Here is a 23,736-nt window from a genome sequence, read left to right as displayed (position 1 = left end):
AATGTCTCAAAGGAGTGTAGGAGAAAACTCATTTCTTCTTCTTCTTTCCTTCCTTCTTCTTCTTCTTCCCTTTCTTGCCTTCCTCTGCTTTTTTAAAACTACCGAGGCCCCGGCGGACCATGCAGCCTCTCCACCAGGCCTGTAGCTGCAGGGTCAAAGGTCACAGACCAGGGTCAGAATTAAGGATCAGTACACTAAATAACATGACCGATTGATCTGACAGATTGATCTGAGCTCTGATTGGATGTTGTTACCTTGGTAGCAGCTTTGACCTCTGCCTGCTGTTGACGCAGTTTCTCCTGTTCCTCCCTGTCCTCCATCACCACCTGCTCCATCTCCCTGAACTGAACACATTTCAGCTTCTCATTAATGTTCATCTAATAGTGACCGTGCATCCTGTTCAGCATCTGCAGCTGTGCAGCAGCTGTCGGGCTCAGCACCAGGAGCGGCTCACCTTCCTCCTCATTTCCGTCAGTCTGTCCAAATTCACAGTTCTTTTGCAGCTGACACTGTTGAGCTGCTGCTCCTTCTCCTGCAGCATCTGCTTTGTGCTCTGCTGCCACTGCTGCAGCAGCTGCTGCAACTCCTGACAAAAACAACAGCAACAGTTTTAATGACAGAGACAAAAGACAGAGTAGGTGCTGTGAAAAACCCTCCATCATCCCCTCCACATAAATACAGGACTTGACATTTAGCAGTGTGGTCAGCAGGAGTATGGAAAATTAAGAGACTTCAACTGAGAGAAGTGATAGTAGACACACCACAGTAAAAGAATAATATCGCTATACATGGATTTTTACTTGTAAGCTAATAGTTTACGTTGTTGATCAGTGTTATTGTTTGAGGCAAATTAACACAGCCTCTCTATCACTCATCCCCTGTTCTGACTCTCTCCACTGCTTGTGCTGCACCTGCTGAAACCTCAGCATTCAAGCTCTAACAGCAAGGAAACCACAAGGTTCTGCTTCTGTGCATCAAGAATATGGCTGACTACAGTTTCAGCTGAGCTATACAGTAAGTGACTAATGTTTAACATACAGGGTTGTGCTTAGTTGAGCGGATTACTCTAACAGGTTAGCAGGTTCTGATGATCATTTAATTGTGTGTTGAAAAACAGAAACTGGACATTTGATGAAGTTTCTTTATAAAGCCCAACACTACTGACAAATTTAAAACACATCCTCTTAGCAGGTACTGTAGTGATCTTATGCTGTAACATTAATTAATAAATCACCAAGGCCATTGCTTTGGATTGAGCTCTTCAGTTTGTTTGCAGATGTGTGTGATGTCATATGATACCGGTGTGGTAGCGTGCCTAAGACCGAGCCTGCTACAGCCTCTGAAAGACAGAAAGAGACTAAACCACAGGTGACAGTTTAAACCACGGCAGCATTAGGATTTTCTGAAGGTGTTCCATCTGCAGTTAAACTAATGACAGAGAAAGAGCCTCCAAAAGCCACAATTTCATAATAATTGTAATAATATCAGTCTGTTGTTACTAGTGGTGTGATTGTACGAACCTTGTGTCGATTTTGCAGGAATTTCTCTGACTCCTCATGAACTCTCTTCTCCTCCTTCAGCTTCACCTGCACAAGCTGATAACACAAAACATGATTTGGTATAAAAAAAATTGAAAAAAATCTGAGAACAATGTAAGACCACTGCTCATCTGCTCATTTTAGACCATGCTGAGAGAGATAGGGCGAAGGTCATGTCACCACCCTGATGGAGGATCAGGACTGAAATGAACGGACCCACCTCCAGCTTGTCCTCCAGCAGCTTCTCAGTCTGCATGGTCTCCAATTGTGTCTTCTGCAGCTCCCGCTCAATGGTTTTCTCCTCAAGCTTCTTCTCTTTTGCTATCTGTGATGACTGCTCAGTCAGCTGCTGCTCCAGGTCTCTGAGCTGCTGGTCCATGTCCTGAGGGAGAGGAGAACTGGAAGTAATGGAACACCCTGGATTCTTCACTGACTTGCAGACATGATTTTGTTCACAAACAAATGTCAAACAAATTAACAGAATCTCACTCAGCTCAACATCCATTCATGCAGATAATTAGATAGATACATTTTGGGATCTGCTCTTAATTTCTTACCTTCAGTTTCTTATTTTTTTGTATGATCTCCTCGTCCAGTCTCATTACAGTATGCTTCCTTTGCTCAAGCTCTCTCATTGCCTCTCTGGATGAAGAAATACATTACTGATACAATACAATACAGATTTATTTCTTCCCCTTTCCCTTCTTCCAACCTTTTTAATATTCCCTTTCTCTTAAGAATCATGACTAGATTATGTAAAAAAAATAACTGTTATAGTAACATATTCTTATGATTAAGATCAGTATTGGTAATATTGTTTCAAAATGATGCACCTTCTCTTGTTCTCCTCCTCCCTCCTCTGCTCCTCTTCTTCTACCACCTGCAGCAGGGAACTGAAACTCTGCTTCTCCTCCAGCTCCAAATACAGCTTGGACACCTGTTGCGAGATGTACTGACTGCAGAGAGAGACACACAGAGACAAACCTAGTCAGAAAAAAATTACAGATAATGTTTTTTTCGTCTGTTTGTCTGCACTACTCACCAGTCTCTCCTTAGCTTGGTCAGCCTGGCTTTCTCCTAAAAAAATATATATATATATAAACAGAGAGATTATTTGAAGGTAATTTGGAGAGATGGTTACCAAGTGAATTATTTTGTTTCTCCATACTTTCCATAAATACATGAATAGGATGTACTTTGAATATACAATTAAGATAAATGCATCTTGGTGTTCCTGTGTTTGAAAAAAAAGCTGCAAAAGTGCCCTCTTGGATGCCCCCTATGGCAGATAAAACATGATAAAGTGCCCCCCAGGACCCGGAAGAGGACCAGGAAGAGAGTATGGAAAAATAGAAGACCATACCCACATTTTCTGGGATTGTCCCAAATTGAAATACCGGTGAGATATTCAGATGGAGACAAACTCCAAAAAGACTTTTACTCAGTGTATTTCTGCTGATTGCCAAAAAATGATTATGGTGTTCTGGAGAAATGTAAAGCCTACTGTACAACCATGGAGCGAAAGGTTAAAATGTATATTTGATGGACAGCATAACAGCCCTACTCCAACTACGGACTGATGTTTTTAACAACAAATGACCACTGGATATACAACAGCTGCCAAGAATGGTTAAGGACACAAATTCTCCACTGGAGAGGCACTGGACAGTTGCATTTTACAAATAATGGGTGTTGAATTGGTGCAGTGAAGGGGACCTACAATTCACTTATGATCCTTGTAGGAAACACTGGGTTAAACATAAGAGATACATGTATGGACTGACTTGCAGTAAGATTGTTGTTTTTTTCATTTAACTTGCTATATGACCCATATTTTGTTTGTTTTCGTACATGTGTGCATTTTATATGACTGACATGAATAGGCAACTTTGAAATAAACATCTAGTTAAAAACAAAAGGGCCCCCCAGGAAGCCCTTAAACGTGATGAAGTGCCCATAAATGGAGAGTACCCTTCTCGTTGAGAAAATGTGAAGAAGTACAGTATATTCTAGGGCAGGGGTAGGCAACATGAGGCACATGTGGCTTTTCAGGCCATCTTTATTGGCTCTCTGTGGCTGTGAGAAAAAAAATATATGAAAAAAAAAAGGTTATTTGTTAACATTATTTTTTTTATTTATCATTTTTGTAGGCCCAAAGCTATTTGTATTCTTCAATTGTAAAAATAATAAAAAAAATAAAAAAATGTATAGCTTACATAAAGCATTAAAAAAATGTTTTCACATTTTAGTCAACTTAAATGTTCATCATAGCTTACGAAAGTCTACACCCTGGCGCCTTAAGCTCTACATTTTGTCAACTTCAAGGCTTTTGACTCCAAATTTGCACTTGGGTTCTCCCTACATTTTGACAAAATCATATTAATAAATGCTTAATATGGCCTATTGGTAATGCTGCTAGGCTAATTAATACTTAGTAGGCTGTTTCATCTTCATTGTAAGGCTACAAATAAGGTTTGTGGGTCCATTCCAACATTTTTTTCTCTTTTTGGCCAACAATGGATCTTTTGTTAGTAAAGGGTGCTGCTCTCTGTTCTAAGGTGAGCTCGAGTGGAGAAAATGTGATGAAGTGCCCTCTTTAGTGCCTGTAAAGCGAGGGCACCTTCCCAGCATCTTCTAGGGTGCCCTCTGAGTATAAAAAACATACTAATAACTCCTGGGTGGCCTTTAAATTCAAAAGACGCAACACAGTGCTATATAGGCTGATACAAGCTAGAAAAACTTTCAGAGCCCCTGCCCCTTAGTCAACCTGAGTCCGGCACTGACAGTGAAAACAAACAGGTGATAGGCACGGTGACTAACCTATTTTATACAGTCTATGTGACTAACCTGTGACTCTGCAGTGCTTTGCTCCCTGCCAATCTGTACTGTCAAAGTATATCCAACTATGTCCAACTGGTCTGAACAGTCCTTTAGTACTGCTGCCAGGCTTAAACTCTGAATCCGGGATAAAGACATCCTGTGGAGCGACAAATATTGTTACAAAAAATACCAATGAAGACATGTACGGTTAAGGAAGAAGTACATACATTTTTTTCGGCATGATACTATCCCAAAACCTGGGAAATGTGCAAGTGCAAAACCAATCTCAGATCTTGGATATTTTAGAGGAAGCTGTTTACAATCATCACCCTGTTAAAATAATTGCCTCAAGTTTTGCAGGAAACATAAAAAACTTCACCAGAAGTGTAACATATGATATTTATTGATCGTTTCAGTCAAAAAGGATGTAACAAAGGTGTGAATGTAAATTATGTAACTTAAGAAAAATAAATGACTTAGACAATTTTTTGAGCATGCCTTTGTGACTTAAGAAAGATATGGTAACACTTTATTTTGAAGGTGTCTACATAAGAGTCACACAAGCCTGTCAGAAACATGACATGACAAGTATCATGAGCATTAATGTTACTTCAAAGTGTCATTAATGTTCATGACACATCCCATGTCATGTTTATGACACGCTCATATCACTCTTATGTAGACACCTATGAGTAAAGTGTTACCAATATTAGTCTGAATGTGGCAAATTGTCAAAGAAGTGATAATCTTAAAGAGGTAAAATCACATGATCTGATCAACTGAGGATGTAGGCGATTTTACCATAGGTGGATGATTTAGGCCAAAAAAAAATACAATTTTGACAAAAAATGACATAGGCGATTATTTTAACACTGTGACGCCATGGCATCAGCTGAAGCTGACAGAGCCGCTTACCCAATACCTGTTAGCTTACTGTAGCTTGGTGCTAGCTAACTATCGTTAGAAAAGATAATATAAATAGCCACTTACTTCATTTCCCTCCGTAACACTCTTACTCTGGGTGAATAATACTTTATCCTAAAAACAAACAAGCTTGCAGTTATTTTTTTCAAAGACAGCTCGCCACTAAAAACAACATATAGGTAGTTTACCGTTTACATGTCACTATGGTAACGCCGACATACTTTTTTTTGTCATGCAACTTTATTGAAGAAAAAAAACCAGCTGCATTTATTACATAACGTAACTCGTGACTACTGCAGCTAGGCCTACTGCTTATTTATCTGTATTATTATAAGTATTGGTATCATCACTAGCCTAGCCTATTATTGCTTGTGATCTCACTCTGGCAGTTTTTTTAAATAATTTTTTTAGTCAATGATGTTTCAATGTCTTCAGTGTCCAATGTGGTCTAAAGGCTGCTTTTCATGTTTGCTGTGTCAAGCCTGTGGATGTCAACTTGATACTGCCTGCAAATATCCATTGCCACCTAAATCATTGACAACCAGCCAGCTTCTCCGTCAGATTACTATCATTACTGAAAGGGTCTCCAGTAGCTAGCAGACAGGAATAATCTAGAAGCTCCACTGGGCTCAGGTTATGATATTTTGGATCTGACCACCACCACAATCTCTTCACCAAGATAAACACAAAACATGTTTTCACATAATGTTTGAATACAGAACAAAGTAGATACTATGATCAGGTATTGCATTATAGTTTATTGTTGTAGTCATCATTTGTTGCACTCTCTGCAGGGAGTTACATCTTAAAGGTAATACAGACTGAGGGTACAAGCTACACCGTAGTACATGCATGATGCTGTCAAACTGTGAGGTTTCTTCTGTGGACTTCTCACTCCTCCCCTAAACACACTGTACTGGAATAGTTTCCCTCTCAGAGACACAGATCTACAACAGTCTCACTGTCAAGATATCATTGAGGCAACACAACTGATCTACAAACAAACCAGTAGAAACAAAGTATGTACAGTTACAGTAGATGACTGTTCAACATATGAGCGTGATCATAAAAGGCAATTCTTAAGGCAGAAATATCTTAAGGAGGAAGATGAGGAATGTGATGAAAAGTAAAATAAACATCCAGGCCACAAGTCAGGTATTTCTTCCCACCGATGAGACTCTGAATGATGAAAGTAAACCATAAAGGCATGTTATTAAGACTTACAGTATGTGCTGCACAGCATGAAAGTGTGTCATTTTTTGCTGCCTGTGCAGTGAGCTAAATTCATAAACTGTGCATCTGTACAAAAACATAAACATGAGGTGTTTTATTATGACTACTCCTTACACATAAACAATACAAGTCAAGAACTTAATGTAAAGAAAATTAGATGAGTAAATATATACTATACATCTATCAACACAAATGTACATTTAATGCAAATGCAAAAATATGGAGATAGTTCATGTAAATTTTTTTAAAGGCAAGACTAATCATACACATGGTATTGGAGGTCAAACATTTTATATTCCTGCTTCTCTGCACATCTGAGAGATTTAACAAATGTGCTTTAAGGGCCTCAAAACCCTTTTTTTGTATCTACTCCTTACTATCAGCGATGGGGTCTGTCATAAACACATTTTCTGTCAAAGTTAGAAAAGTTTTGGTTTTACAGGTGAGAATTCTGGGCTTTTTGTTCTCTCACTTGTTTGCAGAGATGTCATATACTTCTTTGCACCAATCAGGATTTAGCAATGTTTGCATCGACAGTTTTCGAAGTGTTTGCTTAAAGGGTCACTTCACATATCTGACACATGACGATCAGTTCATGGGGAGTAGTACTCAGTCTGCATCTGCTGTCGTTCCCCTCATGATGTCATCAGGGTTAGTTTAAATTGAACTTGAGAGTCACTCAAATTTATAACAGAAAGCCTGTGCTACCAACTGGGGCTGTGGATTTTGAATCATGGGAAATGCTGTTTTAGCTTAACCCATATTGGAACCAATGGGCACTGAGAAACACACAAAAGGGATTAAATATCTCAGCCTCTACAAACTTAAATTTTCCCCATTCTTTTAATAATCTGTCTTTTCTAAGTCTCCTTACTTTATGGAAGTGTAGTACTGTATTTGTTGCAGTATCAGACCACTGTCAGTCAAATCTGATCAAATCTTACCCACATAGTCCTGATGAAGCAGATTAGCTGAGCATTTCTCCCTTCGATAATTATTTAGTCTTGACTCAATTTGAGAGATTTTGATTTAAAACCACGTTTTCAGCAGCTTTAGTAAGTCTGGCTCGGCCCCTGTTTGTCTAATTATTTTGTTGCAAGACCGCTATAAACATACATCGGAGGAAATTATTTATTTTGGTGATGAATAGTTTGGACAGATGATATTATTTGGCACTCAATCTGCATGAAAACAGTGAAAATGTTTTAAATGTGATGCAAAAACTGATGATTCCTCAAGAAAAATGCAAGCATGCGTTCAAGTATGCTTATTAAAGGGGAAAGTGGGGGAAAGTCTCATTGAGCATCATCAGAAAATAAAAATTAAAACAATGGGTGACATCGAACAATCATTTACTGTACACACATGTAAAAAACTAAATTAGAACCCATACAAAATGTACAGTTTTATATTCCATGAGTGACACTCTCAGTTACAATATGATCTCTCTGCAGGCCTCGTGTCTTCTGTAGTGCCAGTGCCTGAGGAAGTCACACACACACACACACATCAGTCCGTCTTCTGTCTTGTGCTTATTAGATGTGAGTTGGATTGGACCACGCTGTTGTGTCATCAGAGGGGAGGGAAGTCTTTCTGTATTCACACACTTGTCAACACAACAGTTCTTGCTTCTTTGCTCAAAGTCTGTGGCCAGAGGTTTAAGGATCATCTATGATATGGTAAAAAAAAACAAAAAAACTTGGCAGATCTACAGTATGCTGTTCTGAGGGAGCTGTACACGATGATCAGGACACAGCAACAAACACCACACTGTCCACCACTGAGGTTTATATCAGCCATTCTGACAGCTTTACCTGTCTGAAAAGTATACATGAACAGTAAGATCAAATCCAGTGTTGAGTCTTTATAATTGTGCCGTAGGAGCTGGAAGCAGCCAGAGAGAGAGATAAAGAGAAATAAAGAGTTTTAGATCTCCTTGATTGTTCGTTCTGAGGGCCGGTACTCCTCCCTTCCTTTAGGGGAGGACAGGTAGAAGGACTGGGTCTTGCGTTTTAGGCGAGCTCTCTTGGTGGCCAGTGACAGGCTGTGCTTGCTGGAGGCGATGATGTCGTGTATGAACTTCTTACAGTCCACACACACCTCCATGGTGGCCCAGTCCTCCGTCAGCTCCGAGGGAAGCTCCAGTTCTTCATGTGACTTTAAAGAGCCGTGCTTCGAAAACCTACATGTGACAGGAAAACAGTTTGGTATGAACAAGTCAACAAAAACTATTGTTATTGTGGATTTTTTAAATAGTTGGAACTATCCAAGGTATTTTGTCATGGGTAACCTAATTTGCTGTTAGCCATGAACACATTTTATAAAGGATCAAATAACCCTAATTAAAAAAAAAAAAAAAAAACATATTTTCCTAATGACGTATAGTAGTATTTTTCACTTTATAAGACGGGGCATCTGGCCTTGGAGAAGTTCTGTTTTTATTTACTTACTTTTTAATAGTTTGCTTTGAATGTACAGCACCATGTGTTAATTTAACATATCAAAGGTAGCTATTAATGCTACATGACTTGAATCTCATTTCTGGTTCTCATGGCAATGATTGTTGAAAACAGGAAGGTTTAAATATTATTTAGTGTAAAAAGTACACTGTTTATCAAGAGAGATATTGATGTTGAATTCACCATCACTGCATTAGCTGGAGGTGTCACTCTCAAAGGGCAGATATCTCTGATTGAATTGGTTAATAAAGATTCTGTTCACAAAGAATCATTCTGGCATTTTAAGAATTCCCATCAAAGTACAATTTATTATCCCTAACCCCTATGGACGAAACACAAAAATGTGTGCCAAACACAAGAAAATGTGCAAATATCACATCTCTAAAGTAATAAGAAGAAATAAGGGAAATGCAACCCAACTCTGAACTGCATATATCAGAACCAAAACAACAGAAATTAGCAGAGGAGGTCACTTAAATAGGGGATGTCAGTCTTATGCCTTTAGTCTGTCTGTCAGCACTTTTTCGCAATTTGGTTTTAACTGAAATATCAACTGTACAGGGTACATGTGTGCTAACCTGCTAGCATTTACATTTAGCATGCAAGTGCATTCGAATTAAGTACAGCTTAGACTGTGTAGGCTACAGCTGGGGCTGACAGACAGCAGCTAAAGCTAGGAAGAATAGCAAAGCACGCTATTCTTCCCCCCATTGTGTAATGAGTATTACAGTTTCAATGAGTCTTTTACAATGGAGCCCCAGAAATGACATAATCTGTCAATTCTATTTTTGTTTATCGCTGTAAACATTAATACACAACACTTTTTAATAAGCACCTACAGCTGAGTAAAAAGATAATCAAATCTTTCAAAATCAAGTTTCATCAATCTTCAGTCAGTTCATCAAAATAGCTCTGGTCATGTTACTTTTCAGCCACTAGATGTCACAGTGACAGTGCACTATAGTACAGATACAACAACATACAGTATATCAGGAGAAACTACAATGATTGAAGGCCTTTTTCTCTTATTTTTATGTTTTTGTATTTGTAGCATTGCTGATACTCTCCTAGTGGTTTATTTTACAGTATGTGTTTGGATCTTAGGAGCCACTGTACTAACATCATACAAACTCTCTACAGGACCATTTGTATTACATTAGGACATAACACGCCCTCCTGACAGACTGATAAATTGTGCTCATAGCTCTTACTTTGACATGGTCTTGTGAATGCTGTGGCGCTGTGGGCTACCGGAGGGCTTCTCTGATTTAGCAGCAGCAGCTGCTCCTTTTCCAGCTCCTTTAGAAGCTCCCGTTGTTTCTACTTTCGGAGTGTGGGATGTCATGGCCATTTCTGCTGATGAGGGCCCCGGCCCTCCAGCTACAGAGAGTGCCTGTCCTACGGCAGCCATTGCATGTATCCTCTCCCTGGGGAGAGTGTTGGTCGAGCCAATGGAGTAGATGGGCAAGCTGGAATAAGGCTTGGATGGCAGCCGCATCTGTTAGAGAGAAGACAAGCATGTAAATAAGAAGAAGCATGATGACTACTTAGAAATAATACTCATAAAATTAAAGACAGACATTTAAACAGCATGTCCTCACCAACAACTCAGAGGTAAGGTGTTCAGATGTATTCAGTGTTGCATGCCATTTTAAACATAAGGATTTTCAATATTTCTTCTGTAAGCATCTTAAAACATTGTAATGTCAGAAAATGTATTTATGAGAGCATTAGCAATACAATATGACTGTAATGATGTTTTAACTGCTCTTCATGTAGTTAGGGCAAGGGATTACCTTTAACAGTATATGCCCTTATTTTGAAGTTCACCTGTCAGCTGACTGATAAGAACACATGGAAGTAAGACTGTATGCTGCTGTTTGATTTATTGAAATATTCAATTCGACTTACCTTTTTGCAGCACTGTGAACACACAGGCCTGCCAGGGGAAAAGAGAGAGCAAACAGAGGAAGTGATGGATGAAAATAGTAACACTTTCTTCTCAATAGTTTTCATTTAAAATGCAAAGATGAACATAATTATGTAAGATGTTTTACTTTTTGCAGAATTGGCAGATGTAAGACCAGGTGAAAAAGGAAAACCTTTTGGTTCGACAACAGAAGCAAAGCTGCAATGAAAGATGAAGAGCCATGTTAGAATAAAAATAAATCAATTCAAACATCAAGTACTTGACAAAATGTAACTGCGGAAGAAAAACATTTGCTCTTTTCTATGTAGTGAGTGAAGATTATTATAGCCCAATATACAGTCATGGAAAAAATATTAGACCATTTAGACCATTGTTTTCTTCAATTTCTTGTTCATTTTAATGCCTGGTACAACTAAAGGTACATTTGTTTGGCCAAATATAATAACAACAAAAATATCACATATCAATCAATTTAAGAACTGATATCTAGCCATTTTCCATGGTTTTCTTGATAATAACCAAAATCATTATCAAGAAAATCATGGAAAATGACTAGATAACAGCTCTTAGATTCAACTCTTATGAGCTATTTTTGTTGTTATTATAATATTTGTGCAAACAAATGCACCTTTAGTTGTATCAGGCATTAAAAACGAACAATATACTGAAGAAAACAAGGGTGGTCTTATATGTTTTTCCATGGTTGTAAATATAATTATAAAGGGTGTCTACCTTGTGTTTTTACTGAATGTATAATACAGACAGCATGTGTCGTACATAAATGCGTTACCTTTCCCTTCTTCATAGCGGTGTAGATCTCTTTGTACTGCTGGAACTTCTCCAGCTCTGCCTTCACCAGCACCTGTCTGATGTGCATCACCTCCTCCACTGTCAGAGACAGACACTCCACAGGGAAACAGAACTCCTCCTATAACAACACACACACACACACACATACACACACACACACAGAGAGAGACAGAGAGAGAACAGTTAGTGACCCTGGCGACAGCAGATCCAACACACAGGACTCAGTGTTTGTCTTTCAGCACACAAACAGCCATCCCTCTGCACATTTGAGAGCAGCCTGTGTGGGTCCAGACTAAATGTGGGTCATGAAAATGTTCTCTTTGTTCACTGGAGAAAAAGGCAGACTCAGAGAGGGTTCATGACGCGTAAATTGGAATGACGGGACGACATGATTGCAGCGAGAGTCCAGGGCAGCAGAGCTCCTCACAAACTGAACAATGATTGGCCCCACCCTAAATTTTATATTTTCTGTACATTGCGTTTAAGATTCATTATTTTATTTAAACTAGCTTGAAAATAAATAAAATGGAAATTATGATTTAGTTAAAAGTATATATACATGTAATAATTCAACTGTAACACCTGAACACTACATGTTGCAGTTATGTTTGTGTATGTGAAAACCAGTTAACAAGCCGGCACAGAAGTTTAAACAGGCAGTTAAAATGAATGATGAAATGGAATTTATTTCTAAATTAAATTAAATAAAACTACTGACCCAGCAGTTAAGTTAATTAACTTAAAGTAGGCAAATAAAGAAACAGTCAAAATACTTCACTAAAACAGTTGACGTCAGTTAACTAAAAGTAATGGATGAATTATAAATGATATAGCCTATATATCACGCTAAGCCGGCCTATTATTGGATTTTAATGATTGATGCATTAATGTGTTCATCAAGGTGCAGCTCATTTTAATTACCTATACAGGCTAGTACTGGGTAGTTTAATCTATTATAACACATAAGCAAGCATATTGATAATTGGAATCTTTAAAGTAACTAAAGCTGTAATGGAAATACTCAAGTACAAGTACTGTTAAAGTGTACTTTATTTGTACTAGTAGGTTATAATTGTACTAGTAAATGTAGTTATTTATATTCCTCAACTGCTACCATAAATAAATTTATAAATACACGTTTTTCCAACTGTACTCATACATAATTGAATGAAAGCGGTTGTGAAGCATCTGTTTACTGGTTAATGCTAATACTCAACTGACAACTAATAATAATTTTAACATCACAACTGATAAATAATCTGGAGCATAAACTAATTGAAATGTGTACTTTGAATGTAGGCTAAAATATGCACATAATTAATGCATTTAGCCTGTGGTAATGAAATCTAACTCCAGCCAGGTACCCAAGGCTGGCAACCCTGATTCACAGCTGAAATGATAAGCTAAAAATACTGACTGAACTGTACCAATATTAACTTAAAGTTTTAGTTAAGCTCTTGTTATCACCGGGCCGAACCAGTGCAGCAGTCTGATTCTGCACCAGACCCTTCTCTTGCTCCAACGCCACTTCTTCTCACCCTTCCTGCTGAATCTCCAAGGCCGGACTCAGCTGGGTGTCACAACCTCCTGTGACACCCGGTGCTGAACCTCCAGTCATCACTGCTTTCCAGGAGGGTTTGACAACCAGCCCGGCTGAACTAACACAGGAGCCTACATCCAGTCCAAGACTCTGCTGCTGCTGCTGCTACTATGACCCCTGGATGGTGAGGATGTGAGTGAGGAGCCCACCAGAGAAGCAGACTCCACCAGCTTGTTTCGCTCCTGTTATCAGTGCAGAGCAGGACGACCTGACCATTAGCCAGGATGAGGTCAAAGTGAAGACTGATGATAAATCCAAGGCCACTTTGAACAAAACTCTGCAGTGACTACTGTGCAGGCACTGTAGTCACTGTATTCTACAGTACAGTTGTGGTGTGATTTGTCAGTTTAGAAACAACAAAAGCTGTAGAGAACACAGAACCGACTTTGTGTTTGTCATTTTATTGTTGTTTTGTATTCTGAACTGGTTCAGTTCATGTTTGGTTGAAAATGCACAAATGTTATTAATATGTTTGTCTGCTGTATATGGCATCCTGTTGAAAGCCTCTTTAACAGTCATGAGTCACTTTCTGACTGCTGTAGCACCAATTGATGCACTGCAATTCTTGTTGATCTCATGACTCCTGCAGCTACAGCATGCTGCTTTATAACCCAACCAGAAGCATCAGAGGGCGTTTTTATATATATCATAAGAGATTTTTGAAATTGTATCCTTTTACATATCTCTGTCATTGTCCCACAAAAAAACAAAAATGTGGAGGTTAAATTGACATTTTATGATACATGTCTCCCACCACCAACAAAGAAAAACACATTTGTTCAAAACTACTACAGATTTAAATGGATTTTAGCAGAAGCTAACTACTTGTTTTTGAGTGTTAAAATATTATCTAAAGCAGTGCAGTGAATGATTGTTAAAAAATGATACTGTTCACTAGCTATGGTATCACACCTCATATTCAAAGCAGTTTGTCCTAAATGGCAGCAGCCTGCTCTAAATTAGGAGAATGAGTTCTAGTGGAGCAGGAAGCATTAGAATTAGAGGATGGGCAGCTACAGTTATTATGCCAGGATGGACCGAGGGAGACTGGCAAACCTTGGCTGACTCTCGTCCTCTGATGTAAATGGCCCTGCACAGAGCAAAAACTGCCTTCATCAACCCCAACACAAATGCCTCGATAGGGTTGGAGCTCTGCAAAGGGTGGAGAGTGGAGGGAGAAGGGCGGAGGGGGAGGGGGATCCAGGGGCCATATGAAGCCTGAACGAGAGAAGGTTCCTGCAGTTTGATGAAGTCACACCAGGAAATAAAGTGAGCATATACAGTAGGTTTGGTGATAGAAACAAGAGAGGGAAGAAATCCAGGAAGACATTCGTCACATAAATTACAGGACGAGAGTTGACAGTGAGTGTTTAGCTTCAGTCCCTTATTTGCTTCTCTGTAAAGACCTTGATAGTCGCTGCCCTGCCCCCTTTCTTTTTTCATTTTTCCATCTTTTTATCTTGTTATTAAGTTACTGGACAGGATCTGTGGATGAGGCTGGGTTCAAACTTTGCCAGGCTTCACTGTCCTCAGACAGCCAACCATGGTTTTCTTGATAATGATTTTGGTTATTATCAAGAAAACCACGGAAATTGGCTAGATATCGGCTCTTAAATTAAACTCTTTTGAGCTATTTCTTTAGTTGTATCAGGCATTAAAATGAACAACAAATTGAAGAAAACAATGGTCTAATAATTTTTAATGAATGTATATGCTTTAATACTGTCATATTATGTGATTTTTCATCAGATTATCACTGATTATTGTTTGTTATTAAACTGCTATGGCCTTTTCAAAACGTACCTACATTTATTTTTATGGTTCAATTTATCTACTAATTATATACAGTAGCTGTGTTATTCCAGTATTCAAAATAACAGTAATATTTAAAAAAAAAAGAAACAAATAATGATATCACATTAATACTACACATATACACTCATCCGCCACTTTATTATGTACGCCTGTTTAACTGACTGTTAACGCAAATTTCTAATCAGCCAATCACATGGCAGCATCTCAATACATTGTGGCATGTAGACATAGTGAAGATGAGCTGCTGAAGTCCACAGTGAGCATCAGAATGGGAAAGAAAGGTGATTTAAGTGACTTTGAACGTGGCATGGTTGTTGGTCTGAGTGTTTCACAAACTGCGACTACTAGGATTTTCACACACATCCATCTCTAGGGTTTACAGAGAATGGTCCAAAAAAGAGAAATTATCTAGAGAGCCAAAAAGCCTTGTTGATGCCAGAGGTCAGAGGAGAATGGCCAGACTGGTTGGAGATGATGGAAAGGCAACAGCAATTCAAATAACCACTCGTTTCCACCAAGGTCTGCAGAAGACCATCTTTGAATAACACGTCTAACCTTGAAGCAGATGGGCTACAGCAATTAGGTACACACTTAAAAAGCGGCCGGTGAGCAACTGTACAATATATATCGTCTAAATAATCCAACGCCTCTTCATTTTTTTCTGTTTCATTCCATTCTATTCATACATATCTGATGCAACGCTGTGATACATTAACTAGCTAGCTAAAGACAGGGTGTTAGGCCTTTTAATTTTTGTGTTTATCAGTTGATCTGGTTAGCTTTTCAACATCAAATAATTGTCATTATTACGCAAACTTGTATTTTCAGTGTTTGGCAAAAAGAGATAAAATGCTTGATAAACAAGCATATTTTTTTGCATTTTTTTTGATGTATTATCACATTGTGAAAATCTTTCACTGCGACAGCCCCCATATACTGTATGTAAAAAGATGTCTGACTCACTAGAGACTTGGAGTTCTGCTTGGAGGGCGGCTGAAACAGTCGGACATTGGTAGGTGTTTCTTTCTCAATGGAGTGTCTCCTCTGTGGGGTCTTACGCCTCTCTGGCTGAGGTGTAGAAGAGATGGGCAGGAACATAGGTGGAGCTGGTGTTCAAAGAGGAAGGAGAAGTAAGTCAAGTAAGGTAAAAGAGAGAAAAGGAAGAACTTCTGATTACAATCAGCAACACGAAAGGAAAATCTCTGAGAAAGCATGGCTGTCGAGGCTGTAAGATTAAAACTCATCAATCACTGTCGGTGTATGGTTTAGCTGAGAAGGCGACTGAGCTGTAACAGGGATGTAGGAAATAATTCCTGACTCACTTTTCTTCCCCAGGGCACACTCTGGAGATGTATCATCCATCATAGATGTAGCCACACTGGAGCTGCTGGCCGATCTGCGCCCAAAAACCTCATCCTGTGAATGTATGGAATATATACAAACACTCTATCATTATTTGCTCTGCACATGCCAGATGTAATTTCTAAAAACCCATCCCAGACACACTAATTCATACTGACATCAGAGTCAGAGCTGTCGAGTTCAGCGAGGCTGGGAGCCTTCAGGAGCCTCTTCCTCTGAGGTACAGACTGAGATCCGGAGGGTTCTACCCTGGGAGATGCTGATCCATTGATCAGAGACAGAGAGCTGGATGTCCTCCTGCCCATGTATGGACTAAACTCATCTGCACAGAGCCACAAACAGGAGAGTCAGTCAGACAGAAGGAGGGAACATAACATGAATCTCAAAACAGTTCCTCATTTGATTCCTCGCATCTGATGCTATTCTTTTGTGACTGTTTAAAAAGGGGTTTTCAAATCAAAGTGTGTTTAATAGGAGGGTAAGGTGATGCAATGAATCCTATACAGAGGACTGAGGTTTGAGATCCAGCACAAACTTAAAGAGATCAGGGAGGGTGAGTTAAGTTGGTCTGGGCGGAGGCAGAGGAGCAGGCTGGTGTTACACACATAGCATGGATGACTCTTTTTATTATTTTCAGTGGAGCCGAATCCTTGAAATCAAGCGCCACAGGGTCATTCTGCTCTGAGAGAGAAGTCAGTACGTACGAAGATAGAAAACAACAGAAATAACCAACCTCCTAACAAGCTGCCTGACGCTAGCTGTGGTTTCTAGGAGTACAAAATGGTTAGAGCAAAAAATTAAACCTGAAAAGGGGCTTTAGAGGAAGGGAGGGAGGGAGTGTGAGAAAAGAGGACAAGGGATGCTGTAAAAGACAGATAAAGAGCTGTCGCTGATAGCATCAATGCATGCCCTGAAACCTCTCTTTTCTTCTTTCAGTTTCTTCTCTTGGTTCTGGGAAAAGCATCCACATGAGCTCATGGTCTCAACAGGAGCTCTGGTTCTGCTGCTGGACTAGAAATAACTTTTCAACAACTTATGAGACCACATCCCCAGGCCTCAGACTTCTCCAAACACAAACAAACCAGCCATGATTAGCCATCATTGTCCACTCTGTCTGTGTCTTGGCCTGCTTTAAGTAATCATATATTTAATAAGAGGAGATATATTAGTTTACAGCCAGGGAGGCAGACAGACAAGGCCATTAGGTTATGGGTAAACAAGGCCTTTAAATTCACAGCAGTGCTCATACTTTACCTAATCCAGTACGGAACAAATCCTGTGGCATACTGCGAGTTTTGCCAAAACCTAAAACAGGACACCTTCTTCATTAGGATGGAGAATATTCCTCATTTTGCATGTATGTGCTGTTAGGTCCCAATATTATATCATGATTTATGTATTCATTGCATGATTGTGTCATTTAATTTACTTTTGTGGTGGACCCAACCTCTCTCAACCTAGTTTGTTATTTTTTTCTACATGTTCATACCTTCATGCTTTTCAACTAACACTGTGTTGCTTTAAATAAAACATGGTTGCATTAACATATATATATAGCTTTAAAGTGTGATCCTTGAGATGCAAGGTATATGTGTTATGTTTGCACCCACTTTATTAAAAGCCTCAGGTTACTGTTGAGGGTGACATTGATCTCTCTTCCACTTTTTCCTGTATGATTATTACTCTTTGATTCTAAAAAAAAGTACATCAAACCCTTACATTTAGGGTCTGTTCTGCTACACTATTAAGCATGCCAAAATTTTCTTTTAGTATGTCCCAATCAAGGTTATAATAGTTTTGGGTTTTTCATTAGTTTTAGTTTTAATTTCGTTGTCAATTTTTGTTTTCAAATTCAGTTAGTTTAATGAGTTTTTAGAGTGAGTTTGCTAGTTTTAATTAGTTTTTATTTTTTGGAACATGCTTAGTTTTAGTTTAGTTTTTATTAGTTTTAGTTTTAGTGTTAGTTTTAGTTTTTTGTAAGGGAGTATTTGTTGGGTGTGAGATTCAAAAAGTCACAATAAATGTTGCCTTTATTTCCTTTGTCTTATCCATCTCAGCCCCAATAAGTTTATTAAGTCATAAAACCAGATAGATAAAATAGATTTCATATCAACCAAAAAGGTTTACGTATGAAAAAGTTGACAAAGACGAAAACGAAGGACATTTTCACTATAATTTTAGTTAGTTTTAGTTAGTTTTGTAACCACATAATACAATTTCAGTTAGTTATTGTTTTTTTAAAAAACTAGTTTTTATTTTTATTTCAGTTAACGAAAATGTTTTTTCAATTCTAGTTTTTGTTATTTCGTTAGTTTCCATTAACTATAATAACCTTGGTCCCGATACATAGTGTGTTAAAAGCAATTCCAAAAATACTAGACTTCATACTGCATTTGGTCACTTTTTGCAATATACAAGCCATCATGCTTTTCTTACATGTAAGCAAGAGGGTTCAAAGTTCATGGTGCAATGTTTGGACAAAGTAGCGTGATCCAATTGTATGCATACTGCAACCGCTCTCATGTATTTGCTTTATGGATGAAGCTAGCCAGGAAGTGATTCATCTGTACAGAAAAATAAATTAATAAAGAACAACTTAAATGGAGTTAAATGTTGAAACTATTTATCTGCCTGGTGCAATAACTAATAAATTCTCTAAAGAAATGACTGTGCCGCTTTTTGCCAAGAAATAGTCCCTGAAAACTACCTGTAAAACTATGAGCTAATGTTTTTTTAAGCTAAGTTAAGCTAACCACGTCCCAGCTTTTTTTATATTTACTGCAAACACATGAGAGTGATATTGATAAGAAAGAAATGCAGCAAAATTTTTTAAGATGTCAAGCTATTCCATAAACTGTTGATGTATTATAAACATCCCAGTCGGACTCACCATCTTCTGTTTGCCACCAACACACTAGACCCAGATATGCATGATATATCAAGAGCCCTGTTTATATCTTGTGAAATGTATGTCTCCTTGAAACAGCATTTTTTTGTTGCAGATTAAAAACTTAATCATGATCATTAAAATGTCAGTGTTCCATTTCCCCATAAAATATAGAGCAGAGCGAGAATCGAACTTCTCACTACTCCATATGAGATCCATTGCAGAGGGAAGTTCGTAAACACACACATAATTGGACAGCATGAATGAGTATGCCAGAGGTGATAAAGCTTGTGATGTGATGAGGGACACTGGCTTCAGCTGGAGGGAACGTGGAGCACAGCATTATTCAGATTTGCCTGGCTCAGCAGTATTTCCTTATCACCTCAATCCAAACTGTCTCATTAAGTTAGTGATATCCATTTAAAGCTCAACAAATGCCACTTTTGAGAGATCACTGCTGTCCAGTGCTGTGCAGAGCATGAGGCGGCACCCTGATTAAATTCTGCAAAGTCACAGAGTGCATGAAAGACTCTTTTGTATGACGCTGATGCTTCTTGGAGGCACAGAGGTGGCAGTGACTCTTTCAGCTGTTCCTTCTCCGTCCTTGATCTGATGGCTGGCTACACACTCCTATTTAAGATTCACATTACAGCAGTATTTTTGACTGATGATGTATTTAGCAATGGCACTTCTCCTGAGTCTTTAGAGATTCACAGCAGCAACCGGGACCATTTTTCAGGAGTGATATAATCCTGTCCATTTGTTTGACAGCAGCTATAGATAAGACAGACTGCATAAGCTGTACATACAAGACAGCGACAGTTCTATCATTGATCTTAACACCCATATGATGTCCTCAAAGAATGATTTGCATCATCATTTCGCCACTTTTCCTTCAGAATTTCACATAAGCATGATGTACACAGCAGAAATAAGAAAAAAACAAAAAGAATCAATGTCATTGTGGATAAAACTTGGCTAGATAATGTTAGATCATTTAAAACGTCACTGGCCGTTCATTCAGTATCCAAACACATACACCATTTACAAGAAGTAAAGCCCTTTAAATGTCCCAGTCAGTCTGTGAGCGGTGTCATCTGTTCCAATCAGGCAGCTTAGAGTTTAATCTTTCCCTTTAGGACAGCCAGATGTTAATGGGAAATTAGGATTCCTTCTTGTGTCAAATACAGCAGCCAGTGAGAAGTGTACATGTAATGAACCTTGCCCACACTGCAGTTACAGTAACTATCAGCTATTATTTGTTCTTTTTAGGTTAAAAAAAGAAAAAGTAAAACAGGACTGGGGGAATATGACATGCAAGGACATGTTAATTGCATGTACAATGAAAGGGTTTTTTAATTAGATGAGCCAGCCCCTAATAACTGTAATACCACCTGTGGTAGAGTGCACCTGGTTGACAATCCTGACCAAAAAGTCTTTACAGTTTTTTAATTTGGATTTTAAAATGTGCATTTAATTATGGCCAAAAAGTCTTTACAGTTTTTTAATTTGGATTTTTAAAATGTGCATTTAATTGTTACTGTTCAATAATTTCATATTTCACTTCTTCTAGAATGAAGGACTAAATGCTTAAAGTAGTCAAAAATCTCTTCAGAAAAATACAAAGGACATTACCTCAGTGTCCTTGATAATTGCTCTGCCCTGACGACAGCTCTACTGTGTGTTTGCACCGTGATTAAAAATCCTGCGTGTCCATCCCGCCGTCATTGTGTCTCTCATCAGTTTGTTCTTATCAGTGTCCTCCTGCTGACCAGTGTCCCACATCACCTTGTTTCACCTCCACAGACCACGGCCAACCATCACCAACCACTGAAGCATGACATGAAATGTGTGTGCAGTGTGCTGATATATAATGTGTGATGTGTGTGCAGTGTCTGCAGGCTGGGAAAGCAGATGAGCAGCCACAACAAGAAGGGAAACAGAAAGATAAGCAGCAAGGTAGACTTTACCTGACGCATCAAAACTGAAAGACATGCTAAGTGGCCGAATCACTGCAAAGACAAATAGTCATGGCATCCAAGAGTTATTGCTTGTGACAAGGAGGTAAATTAAGTTAAGACTTAATGTTATATATTAAACAATATGATCTGTTTGTACTTGGCAAGACATGCAGGGGTATAGCACTCTAATCGTCTAGTTTTAGATCACTGAAGTGTAACCACTTCCCTGATGGGAGATAATAGGATTTCATATAAGCTACAGCCAATGGTTAGAGATTACTAACATTTACAAACTGTACTGTTTTTTAGCATTATTAGTTTTAAAGGAATTGCAGACACTTAGCATTCATATAAAATGTCCACTATATTGCAAACCGTGTCAACAAAACAATAGAAGGCATTAGTTGCAACAGAAATATGAAAAGTTAGGCAGCATTAGCTACAGCAGCAAAAAGAAGAGGCATAAATAATAGTGTAGTAAAGTGTAAAGGAACTAAAACACGAAGCAACTACACATTTCTCATCTGATTGTGTCCCAGCAGGTGCAAACTCCATACTTCAGCTTGCAAAATACATTTCAAAGCGAAGTATGTTTTTTATGTGTATGAGAGTGTGCATGTGTGTGTTCAACAAATAAAATAAAGACGGGATGAAGAGAGTTTCCTTACCCAGCATTCCCCTGCGGATCTCACCAGGCGACACCGGTCGAAGTTTCCTCTCCGCTTTGATTTCCTCCAGGATCCGTTCATGCAGTGTTGGAGGAGGTTGAGTCTGTGGCTTCAGCTTACGAGCTGACACCTAGCACGGTTGGATGGTGGGTTGAATACAGATAGTGACAGAGCGTAAGTACAGAGAAATACAACAACTGACACTAACAAACAGTGTTAGTGTTCTAGATCCAGCAGGATCCTCATATCTCCTGTGATTGTTCACCACATTACCTGGAGTTGTGCGCCCTGCTGAAACAGCGCCTGCTAGTTCTCAGTAAGATTTATATCAACAGAGAACTGATGAACACAGCATTTTTTTTACTGAGTTCACAGCGCAGTGAAACTTGAATTAGAAAGTGTAATCTTCATGTTTTACAAAGAGGCTGGAATTGGTTTTAATGTAGTTTTCAATATACTATAGTTCTTAGTTTTTACACTTTGATATAATAATAGAACAGAATAGAGGTTGTAATAGAAATAGTGTCACCTACTTCAGTTTAATAACAACAGAACATTATGTTTGGGTGGTTGGGAGATGATTAACAAAAAACACAGTAGAAAAAAACATGTTTATTATTGTAGACCTTCAGACTAGTGGCTTTTTTCTTTTGAATTACTGGATATTCTCATTTATTTGAACCGCTAAAAATGGGATGATTAATTCTTTATAAAGTTGTAGCAGATGAGAAGGGGTCACAGGTAGATATCACTTTGTTCAAGGGTCTACAAGCCTAAAAGATGTTTTTTAACCACTGCTGTGCTGAGTGTTTGTTGATTGGTCTGTTTCACAGGCTGCACAAGGATAGGTTGTGATATATATCCATGCTCTTCCATTGCACTTACAGGGTTAAGAGGTGGTCTGGACCTGATGAACTCCAGGATGACTTCATGAGCGCTCTTCTTTAACCTGGGTGGGATGTCTCCATTTATCTAACAGAAGAAAGAAAAGAAAAAGGTACACACAGACGTACAGACAGAAATGCCTTGTTTCCATACTCACCCTGTGACGACTGCATCACATGGAAAAGTTCGATCTCAAAAAAAGGTACAGTAATAAGAAGTAATAAGGTAAACCTAATCTCAAAACCTAAATGTTCTTAGTGATTAACAATTTAGCCTAGAGACCATGGAAGCCCCCAGTAACAGCGGCAGGCTGTGAACCCTTTTTGACATAGTGGTCAAAATGTGGATTTACAACTTCAGGGTACATTACATGATGCCTGGAGGCCCAAAAAGACTTTTCCATAGTCTTGCATTGGGAAAAAAGATGTCTATAAATAAATGGATGAATTTTTTGAGGTACATCATCTTCTCAGTCCGAACACTTAAATAGCCCTTGTTTGAATCATGAGGTCCTAAAAGTGGAGAAGTTCATTAATATCTGAATCCAAAGTTATTTCTCTTCCTTGTCTTTCCTGGTTGTTGTCCGGAAAACATTTTGGCTTATCTCTATAAAGAGATATCTGCATATTAAAGCAGATTTTTTCCTAGTACTAGTAAAAAGCTAAATCCTCAGACGATAGCAGATGGGTTCCTAAAGACTACACTTCCTTGCGTTTCACCTCATTCAACCAAATCTCTCACACATGCCTTGTCAATACTCCTCGAACTAAGCACTACACTGGTTATTGGTATAGATACTGGTTATCTATAGTTATTGTGCAACAGTATTGCAAGCTCTTCCAAG

At 38.6% G+C, this 23,736-nt stretch overlaps 2 protein-coding genes across 9 annotated transcripts in view; both read right to left on the bottom strand.

Moving 5' to 3' along the window:
• Window positions 1-19: 19 nt before the first annotated feature.
• Window positions 20-5,728, bottom strand: iqcg (IQ motif containing G). 2 transcript variants are annotated; one of them, XM_059339748.1, is made up of 11 exons: window positions 5,504-5,728; window positions 5,349-5,396; window positions 4,386-4,515; window positions 2,581-2,615; window positions 2,372-2,494; window positions 2,096-2,180; window positions 1,759-1,920; window positions 1,521-1,595; window positions 455-586; window positions 255-344; window positions 20-145 (listed from the first exon to the last, which is right to left on the bottom strand). In XM_059339748.1, exons 2-11 carry the CDS (start codon window positions 5,351-5,353, stop codon window positions 29-31), a joined length of 954 nt encoding a protein of 317 aa, XP_059195731.1. In that variant the 5' UTR covers window positions 5,354-5,396; window positions 5,504-5,728; the 3' UTR covers window positions 20-28. The 2 variants fall into 2 exon arrangements, with proteins under 2 accessions (XP_059195731.1, XP_059195730.1); XM_059339747.1 differs by lacking the exon at window positions 5,504-5,728 and adding an exon at window positions 5,471-5,496.
• A 292-nt stretch (window positions 5,729-6,020) lies between these two features.
• Window positions 6,021-23,736, bottom strand: part of spire1b (spire-type actin nucleation factor 1b) — a 47,043-nt gene continuing 29,327 nt past the window's right edge. For 2 of the 7 annotated variants that reach the window (XM_059339267.1, XM_059339268.1), the window contains 12 exons: window positions 22,893-22,979; window positions 22,008-22,137; window positions 17,746-17,796; window positions 16,650-16,813; window positions 16,452-16,545; window positions 16,093-16,235; window positions 14,371-14,466; window positions 11,695-11,832; window positions 11,032-11,102; window positions 10,886-10,913; window positions 10,186-10,472; window positions 6,021-8,697 (listed from right to left, as the gene is read on the bottom strand). In XM_059339267.1, coding sequence (XP_059195250.1) covers window positions 8,442-8,697; window positions 10,186-10,472; window positions 10,886-10,913; window positions 11,032-11,102; window positions 11,695-11,832; window positions 14,371-14,466; window positions 16,093-16,235; window positions 16,452-16,545; window positions 16,650-16,813; window positions 17,746-17,796; window positions 22,008-22,137; window positions 22,893-22,979 — 1,545 coding nt within the window. In that variant the 3' untranslated portion in view covers window positions 6,021-8,441. Of the gene's footprint in view, window positions 8,698-10,185; window positions 10,473-10,885; window positions 10,914-11,031; window positions 11,103-11,694; window positions 11,833-14,370; window positions 14,467-16,092; window positions 16,236-16,451; window positions 16,546-16,649; window positions 16,814-17,745; window positions 17,797-21,348; window positions 21,391-22,007; window positions 22,138-22,892; window positions 22,980-23,736 lie in introns of all 7 variants that reach the window. The other 5 variants (XM_059339269.1, XM_059339273.1, XM_059339271.1 and 2 more) reach the window with 5 other exon arrangements.

Source organism: Centropristis striata, chromosome 8, assembly GCF_030273125.1.
Source record: "Centropristis striata isolate RG_2023a ecotype Rhode Island chromosome 8, C.striata_1.0, whole genome shotgun sequence".
In the NCBI taxonomy this organism is placed as follows: Eukaryota; Metazoa; Chordata; class Actinopteri; order Perciformes; family Serranidae; genus Centropristis; species Centropristis striata.
This window is presented reverse-complemented; position numbering and strand designations above follow the sequence as displayed.

What these genes read in the sequence shown, in the direction of transcription:
- iqcg (XM_059339748.1), bottom strand. An exon ending in AAAGCACTGCAGAGTCACAG is followed by an intron (nt 2,616 to 4,385) that starts GTTAGTCACATA and finishes ATATTTTTTTAG; the next exon opens with GAGAAAGCCAGGCTGACCAA. An exon ending in TGCTGGAGGACAAGCTGGAG is followed by an intron (nt 1,596 to 1,758) that starts GTGGGTCCGTTC and finishes TTGTGTTATCAG; the next exon opens with CTTGTGCAGGTGAAGCTGAA.